Consider the following 9,340-nt stretch of genomic DNA (forward strand, 5'->3'; position numbering starts at 1 on the left):
AAAAAAAAAAAAAAAAAAAAAAAATTTCTTTAATATTGATTTGTACATCAACATTTGATTTGTCCGTTGAAGTAAGACCCTAACAGGTATATTTATGATTTTGGTTGAATTACTGTGTTGATGTGAGAGTAATTTTTTAAAATTAGTCCTACGACAACACATTTCATAGTTTTAAACTCACCTTGCCACAGGCCAATCATAGTTACCTTTTTCAGGTCATATGCTGCTAACATATTTTATACTCTGAAAAAAGTAGGACCTGTACTTTTTTTTTTTTTATTTTATTTTGGAGGCAGTCTTACTCTGTCTCCCAGGCTGGAGTGCAGTGGTGGGATCTCAGCCCACTACAAACTCCACCTTCCAGATTCAAGCAATTCTCATACCTCAACCTCCTAAGTAGCTGGGATTACAGGCAGCCACCACCATGCCCAGCTAATTTTTTCTGGTTTTGGTAGAGACAGGGTTTTCACCATGTTAGCCAGGCTAGTCTCGAACTCCTGGCCTCAAGGCCGACGTGATCTGCCCACGTCGGCCTCCCAAAGTGCTGGAATTACAGGTGTGAGCCATTGTGCCCAGCCGGACCTGCACTTTTAAAATAACATTAGTACACTTACTTTATGCATAACTTACCTGAAGATTGTTTCCATTTTACAGGAAAAGTAAATGTTAAGTACACACTAAAGTTACTTTACATTTTAACTGAAGCCTAAGATAAATCCTTCAATTGAAATATTATACATTAAAGAAAGTTGCAACACCTTTATATAAAGATTAAAATTTTGTGATTTTTATTATGATTCAATTTTAAGTTTACATGAAAATATGGTTTTTTATATTACAAATTATTTTTATCTCATTTCTTCAGGATCCTGGATGTCCGGAACTTTATTGTACAGTCTCGTCCTGAATTTGCAGCTCTTGACTTTATTCTTGTGACTTCATTTCCGAATAAAGAGCTAACAGATGAAAGCCTGACACTGCTAGAAGCAGATATTCTTAACACTGTGTTACTCCAGCAACTAAAATAATATTGTTCCTGTCCATGCAGTAGCATGTGGGAATAGATGATGTGCCATATTAATAAGAACAATACTTCCAGCACTAAAACAACCAAATTATTTTTATTATTTTTACAGATAGATTTTGGTTTTATTGTTATTCTGTCTTCCAACCTGAATATAGACAAATTTGGATTAGGAATAGACCTTGAGATAAGTATGTTTGAGTTTTTAGTTGAAGGACTGGCTTATGTTAGTTTTTGGATTTCTAGGCAAATCAGTTTGTTACATGCTTAGTGTTAATGTAACATTTGTTTGCAGAAAAAAATGAACAGAGCCCCTTTTTGATAAATGTGTTTGGTAAAATTTGCACTAAAGTTTCTTGATGCAGCATTAACCAACAGCCATTAAGAAATCTTTTGATCAAATAACGTTGAAAATTTGTCTGTAATATATACTGAAACGTGTCTATTTTGATTTTGAAATTGTTTGATCATACAATAATTATTTCTCCTATTAAGATTTTACACATCCTTTTTACTTACTGATTTAGATATATTACTAGTATCAGAAACTACAGTTTTGCCTTGTATTTTACAGAATTATGACTGTTGTGAACTTAAACAGAAACACATAAAAGGTCAGCAATTCTTTTTTTTGTTTTGTTTTTTGAGATGGAGTTTTGCTCTCGTTGCCCAGGCTGGAGTGCAATGGCATGATCTCCGCTCACCACAGCCTCCACCTACCAGGTTTAAAAGATTCTCCTGCCTCAGCCTTCCGAGTAGCTGGGATTACAGACATGCGCCACCATGCCTGGCTAATTTTTGTATTTTTAGTAGAGACAGGATTTCTCCATGTTGGTCAGGCTGGTCTCAAACTCCCAACCTCAGGTGATATACACATCTCAGCCTCCCAAAGTGCTGGGATTACAGGCATGAGCCACCACGCCCAGCCTAAATGTCAGCAATTCTTAAGAAGATATGGTAAACAGCAACAACATTTTAAAATCAAGTAATTACAGTTCCTCCCAGAGCTTGCCTTGATCACATTCATTTGTTCATTCAACACATTTTTCTAGGAAACTCACTGTATACACTAAACACTATTCTATGTGCTCAACCTAGAATGTCTTCTCCAGAACAAGACTAGTGTAGAAATATAGGAATGTAAATTCTGTCGTACAGACTAGATCTAAAGAATTACCAGCATAAATGTTTACATTTCTGCTGAAGCCAGAAGCTTCTCCTTCTTCCCAGACACCATTTCGTCCTTAGTTATCACTCCTGGTTAGTCTTTCATTGCCACCATAACAAGTTACAAAATGTGGCTTAAAATAGCACAAATTTATCATCTTAACAATTCTTTAGGTTAGGAGTCCAAATGGGTTTCACGGTGCTAAGATCCATTTGTTGGCAGGGTTGCATTCCTTTAGGAGGCTCTATAGGAGAATCATTTCCTTGTCGTTCCACCTTCTAGAGGACATCTGCATTCCTTGGCTTGTGGCCTCCTTCCATCTTAAAAACCAGCACTGTTTCATCTCTATGACCCTTCTGTTATCACATCTCTGACACCAGCCTGGAGAGGTTCTCTGCAGGACTCATGATTAAATTAGGCCCACTGGATAATCTAGGCTTATCTCCTCATCTTGAAATCCATAGTAACCTTAATTACATCTGCAAAATCTCTTTTACCATCTAAAGTTACATATAGGTTTGGAGATTAGGACATTAACATTTTATGTAGAACATTATTCTTGTCTACTGCAGTTCGCCCTCATCCCCAGCTCCACCCCAGTGTTAAAGATTCAGATTCATCGCAAATAAATTTACCTCACTCGTAGGTGCTCAAAAGTCACAAACCATTCTTACAGTATCAACTCTAAATCCAAAATCTTACCTGAGTCTCACCAACTCAAAAGTCTCGAATCTCACATTAAAGCCATCTAAATTAAGTTTGAGAGGATCAGGCTGTGATTTCTGGGGCATAATTCCTCTCCATCTGTGCACTTGTGAACCTAGAAAAGAAGTTTTCTGCTCCCAAGTATGCTGGCATGACAGGCGTACAGTCACAGTTATACACATTCCTGTTCAAAAAGCAGAAATTGGGATGAAAAAAGGAGCTATTAGCACCAATCAATTTGCAAAACCAGCCAGACACCCTCCTTTACAAGGTGTGGGAGTAATCTTCAGCTCACTGCTCAGTTCTCTGGGCTTGTGACTGTCTCAGAGTCATCTTTTTCACAAAAGGTAGCACACGTTTGCAACTGTGTATCAGCTTCTCAGTTTCTTTTATATTCTCTAAAGCTTTCTGTTAAAAATGGTGGTGCTTCTACTGCTATCACGTTGTCAAGAAACTTGTGGGTCTCTTACATATGTTATGGGGATGCACTCATTTAGATAGGATGCTCCTCACATATCTTTCCTGGAAAATCCTGTCTCTATTTTTGGCTTTTTGTGAAATAGCTAAGAAGATCTATGATTCACACTCTTAATGTCTTCAAAGAGCCTTTTGTGTGACCTGATACTGAGACCTTTTGATGTTTCTGAAGTATTAGCAAAAGGTTATACAGCCATACCTTCATCACTTTCTCTAGAGAAGACTGACCTAAATCTCTTAGTTTTAGTGGCTTTTGCCATTTGAACAGGCTGCAAATTTCCCAAATCATCAAGTCCTGGTTTCTTTATATTTAACATTCTTCCCTTAATTTATCTACCTCCTTCCACATTTTACTATAATCAGCAAGAAGACAGCAGGCTGTACCTTCCACAGCTTGCTTGGAAATATCTTTGGATAAATATTGAAGTCATCACTTAAAAGTTCTGCTTTACACATAACTGCAGGACACAATTCAGCTTAGCTTTTTGCCGCTATGTAATATCCCCTTTTCTCCAGTTTTCCAATAACATATTCCTCATTTTCTACCAACAGTCTATTCATGATGATTTAGATACTGTATGGCAATCGAGGTTCTGTCTATTATACTCCTTTCTTCCTTCAAGGCCGCCCTAGCATTAACATTCCACATTTCTACTAACAGTCTGTTTAAGGCAATTTAGCTTCTTTCTGGCATGCTTCTCAGAATTCTTCCAGCTTCTAACTACTGCCCAATTCCAGAGCCACTTTTCCATTTTTAGGTATTTGTTACAGCAGCACCCCAAGTACCTAAAAAAGTCTTTTATGCCTGCTTCACTGCCAGATGACTTGAATATGCTACTAGATTTGGAATTCACCTTTCTCCAGGGTCACTGCTTATTTCAAAGAGGTGAATTTACCTGTGCTAGGGTTTTCATACTGGGAGTGCTACCAGAACTACCACAGGATGAAAGTGGTGAGCCCACCACTGCAGAGTTTTCTCAGTGCCATAATTGAGAGGAATTCTTCTCTAAATAAGCCCTACTCTTTTCACTCATTGAAAACAACTTGGATAATGTATAACAGCCAGCCCCATTTCAAAAAGATTACCAGGGGTAAAACAACTTTTTCATGGGTCAAAATCATCTTCCGAAGAAAATGATTTCTTAAAACAATTGAACATTGTAAATCAGAGGGCATTGTCCTGTTTTGGATTAACAAAACAGGAAAAATAACCTTGTAAAATTATTTGAAATTTTCTTGTTTTTATCAGTTGAGTGCCTATAGATGCACATACAAAACAACTGCCATTTTGTATATAATAGTCTTCCAAAATAGAGATTTACATTAGGAGAGAAACATCCAGGAGGGATGAACAGTATTTCATGTGTGCTATGTAGTGTTTGGCTTCATTGAGAGTCATTTTCATGAAATATTTTTACTACTGCAGTCATCTTAAATTTATAATCATCTCAAAAAAGATGTCACAATGAACAGACAACCATGTGTGAGGTCATTTTGCATGATGTATGTAATCAGAAAGTTTGAAATGTCTGCTTACTAATAAAGAGTGTTTTCACTGAAACTCATTGGAAAGATTTTTCAAATTGTCTTTGATTTGTAGTTTTGAGTGGCTGAATAGATTGTTTTAACATGAATAACATTTCCTGTGGTTTAATTTCCCTTGGTGCACCTTTTTCAGGGACAGAGAAGGAACTGGTGAATTTCCTGTTACTGTTTCTATTTTATTCTACCCAAATAAAAGGCTCAGCTGCTTCTTTTTTGCCACAATGAATTTCTGAAAACCTTGTCACCACTGTGAAAGGAAGGTACATCTTGGGACCCCAGAATCACTCAGCTAAAGGGAAAAGTCAAGCTGGGAACTGCTTAGCGCACACCTGCCTCCTCTTCATTCTATTCAGTTACCCCTCTGCTCACTGAGATAAAGGCCTGTTTGATTACCTCCTTTAGAAAGGCTAATCAGAAACTCAGAAGAATGCAACCGTTTATCTCTTATCTACCTATGCCCTGGAAGCCGTCTCCCACACTTCGAGTTGTCCTGCCTCTCCATGTTGATCCAGTGTTCACCTTACATGTATGTATTGATGTCTCGTGTCTCCCTAAAATGTGTAACACCAAGCTGTTCCCCAACCACCTTGGGCTCATGTCATCAGGACCTGCTGAGGCTGTGTCACACTTGCACATCCTTAACCTTGGCAAAAGAAACTTCCTAAATTGAGATCTGTCTCAGGTATTTGGGGTTCATGCAACGTATATCATTAAAAAGTGCATCACTTTGAAGCGGCCTTGTCTGGGGTGACACCCGAGGTTCGTTGTCTCACAGCCACAGAGATTAAAGATGCGGACACACAGAGTGAGGTTAAGAGCTGAAGTTTAATAGGCGAAAGTAAGAGCTCTCTGCTACCAAGAGGGGTCCTGGAAAAACTGGTTGCTGATCTGCAGTGAAATGCAGGGGATTTTATAGATGAGCTAGTGGGGAGGTAGTGTCTGATGTATATAGGGTGCAAACAACCGGTTAGGAACAGGTGTGCAATCTGCATAGGGTGTAAATCTCTGGCAGTCGCCACCCCAACCTTTTATTCTGCAGGTGGGTTCTCCGCCTGAGCTTCTCCATGTTGCCCATTTCTTTGGTACTGTACGCATGCTAACAAAAAAGGGAAGATGGAGTTTCCATGGTGAACCTGTCTGGCCCCCAGGTGACCCTTTTCTATTGGTGCAGCTGCAGGCATCCTCCCATGCAAGCTTCCAGCTTCCTTACCTATGTTTGCAGCTCAATCTTTCAAGCTGCTCTTTGTTAGAAAAGAAATGATTTCGGCCGGGTGCGGTGGCTCACGCCTGTAATCCCAGCACTTTGGGAGGCCGAGGCGGGCGGATCACGAGGTCAGGAGATCGAGACCATCCTGGCTAACACGGTGACACCCCGTCTCTACTGAAAAATACAAAAAATTAGCCAGGTATGGCGGCAGGCACCTGTAGTCCCAGCTACTCGGGAGGCTGAGGCAGGAGAATGGTGTGAACCCGGGAGGCAGAGCTTGCAGTGAGCAGAGATCCGGCCACTACGCTCCAGCCTGGGCACAGAGCAAGACTCCGTCTCAAAAAAAAAAAAAAAAAAAAAGGATTTCTAGGGCTGCTTCTTGTTAGAAGGGAAGTTCCATCGAGGACTCTTTTGCCCTCACTATCTGCCTAAATAATTTATTTCTATATCCTCTATTAGTGTTTGCCCCTTAAGAATGTCCCTGATCAATGATGTGAATGTATATGTGGCCAATATTGTCATGAGGGCTAATAATTTGTATAATCCTCTGCAAAGTTTTTAATTGAAGCATCTTTTAACTCAGTTTATAAAAAGAACCCTAGTACACATGTGTAACCGTGTGTGTGTGTGTGTGTGTGTGTTATATAGCCCATGAAAATAGCATGTGTGTCCTAGAACTAATAACTAGCTCTAATCCACTTAGCTTAACAGTTTTGCCTCTTCGGAATTTATAGCTATGACCTGGGGATCTGTGCAGGGGAAAATGCTCTTTTAGAAAGTTTGAACTTGATGATTCATTTTCCTTTAGATAAATGTTTTTATATAAAACAGACATTCAGAATCATCCTTGGCAGTGGCTACCTAAAAATTTCCTTTGAGTCCTGCAGTCTGATTTCATGTGGCTTCACTGGCACAGTTCCAAGTGCAGCTACTCAAAGGAAAGCTACAGGGAAAGAGAATGCTGGTAAACCACTGTTTTGTTGATTGTATCACAATAATTCTTGCTTTCTTTGGAGGGTGTAACAGTTAACTAACTTATTAGCATGGACTTAAAGACTTCACACATACTTACCAATACAGTGCTTTCTGATGGCTTATCATTATTATTGAATTAAGGTGTGTGTGGTAATCAGGCAACATTAAAAGAGGGCTAAGAAATTAAAGGCTTTTCCTCACAAATTTCTCTTTACTGTCCTTTACCGCCTTCAGTTTACACTGGCTTGGAAATAGTGTTTAAAACTGCTCACAATTAGTGTCAATATTTAAGCCAGTGCCTTTTCTCACTTTAATCTTGGAGATAGAAGAATATGTAAAATGAGTACTTGTCCTTTCTGTTTTATGCCTTTGTATTGATTTTTGGTTTGTGTTTTCCTTACATTGTGTATCTTTCAATGTACTTTTTAGAACATTCTTAATTATAAAAGGTCTTTCCTCATAGTTTCTGTGTTTAACGTCTTCCCTATTTTATTCTTCAGTTTTATCTTTGTGGAAAAGGCTTGTTTAAAAACACATTTTATCATTTTCATCAGGAATGGTAAACGCTATAATGTTTAGTTTCCTATAAGCATCTATGTTGATTAAAATGTAGCAACTGTAAATACTACAGATATTCAGATCATCAGTAGACCTGAAAGTGAAAGCATGAACTAGTTGATACAAGTGGAGGTCTTGCTCGCCCTAGCCTGGAATTTGTGACTGTATGTGGGCTTTTGAGAAAGAGGGTAGTAGGATGAAGTGACATCTTGTAGAAAGAAATGCTCATCCTTTCTAGAAACTAACAGGTTCAATATTCCAGGGGATGAGGTGGTCATTTTTATTAATACAGTAAAATAACCTGCAAATACCATGTTTTACACATGTACTTATAAAACACATAATATTGAGGCTAGGAAGGTTTTCTTTTCCCCCTTGAAAGCCTATTGTAAGTATTTGTAATGTGAGTAGATGTTAGTTTAGTATCTAGAATATTGTGTACATTGCTATTCTATGGCAACCCCAACTAATCTAACTTTATATTATTTAATATTAAGCCTGTGTGTGGTACATTTGTGATAAAGAGTACATGATTTTGGGGTTTTGTTTTGCTTTTGTTTTTTTGTTTGAGATGGAGTCTTATTCTGTTGCTCAGGCTGGAGTCCAGTGGCATGATGTCTGCTCACTGCAACCTCGGCCTCCCGGGTTCAGCGGAGGCTACCTCAGCCTCCCAAGTAGCTGGAACTACAAACATGCACCACCACGCCCTTCTAATTTTTTTGTATTTTAGTAGAGACAGATTTTCACCATGTTGGCCAGGCTGGTCTTCAACTCCTGACCTCAAGTGATCCGCCCACCTTAGCCTCCCAAAGTGCTGGGATTACAGGTGTGAGCCCCTGTGCCTGGCCAGGAGTACATAACGTAGAGATGACTACTTGGACTTATCACTTATTGAGGGCCTACCAAGAACACAGTCCTGTATTTGCAGGCAGCACGTTACTTAGGGTAAATGACACTCTGTTACACAGTTTGTCCTTCTGACCTCAGCTTAATAAATGTAATTTATTCAGAAAGACCTTCCCTGATGCCTCAATCTAAAGTCATCTCTTTTCTCCCTCAGTTACGTTTTACACTGTTTACCATAGCATTAGCAATACCTGATATTTTCTTGTTAACTTGTTTGACTAACATGCTCCTTTCCCATTCCCTCAGACTCTCCACTGTGTGTCCTTAGAATAATATCTTACATATAGGAATCACTCAGTAAATAGTTAATTAGTAATAAATCAGTGAATGAAGAATAGAACCCTCTGGATCTTGAGAAAATATATACATTAATGTTTTTTTAAATGAGAGAGTAGTGCCAACAAAGTTGATGCTGATGACAGAAAACGTATGTTGGCTGGGCACAGGGGCTCACACCTGTAATCCCAGCAGTTTGGGAGGCCGAGGCAGGAGGATTGCTTGAGGCCAGGAGTTCAAGACCAGCCTAGGCAACATAGCAAAACCGTGTCTCTACCAAGTATTTTTAAAAATTAGCAGGGTGCGGTGACACATGCCTCCAGTTCCAGCTATTCAGGAGGCTGAGGTGGGAGGATCGCTTGAACTCAGGAGGCTGAGTCTGCAGTGAGCCAGTTTCATGCCACTGCACTGCCTCCTGGGTGACAGAGCAAGACCCTGTCTTAAAAAACTTTATATATACACACACACATAAAGAACATACTATATATATATATATATA

General features: G+C 39.1%; 1 protein-coding gene across 1 annotated transcript in view; it reads left to right on the forward strand.

Moving 5' to 3' along the window:
- Positions 1-4,937, forward strand: part of UBXN2B (UBX domain protein 2B) — a 44,175-nt gene extending 39,238 nt beyond the window's left edge. The window contains exon 8 of the mRNA XM_017871744.1: positions 866-4,937. Within this exon, the coding sequence (XP_017727233.1) occupies positions 866-1,028 (163 nt within the window). The 3' untranslated portion in view covers positions 1,029-4,937. The remainder of the gene's footprint in view (positions 1-865) is intronic.
- Positions 4,938-9,340: the final 4,403 nt, after the last annotated feature.

Source organism: Rhinopithecus bieti, unplaced genomic scaffold (assembly GCF_001698545.2).
Source record: "Rhinopithecus bieti isolate Rb0 unplaced genomic scaffold, ASM169854v2 scaffold_6789, whole genome shotgun sequence".
Taxonomy (NCBI): domain Eukaryota; kingdom Metazoa; phylum Chordata; class Mammalia; order Primates; family Cercopithecidae; genus Rhinopithecus; species Rhinopithecus bieti.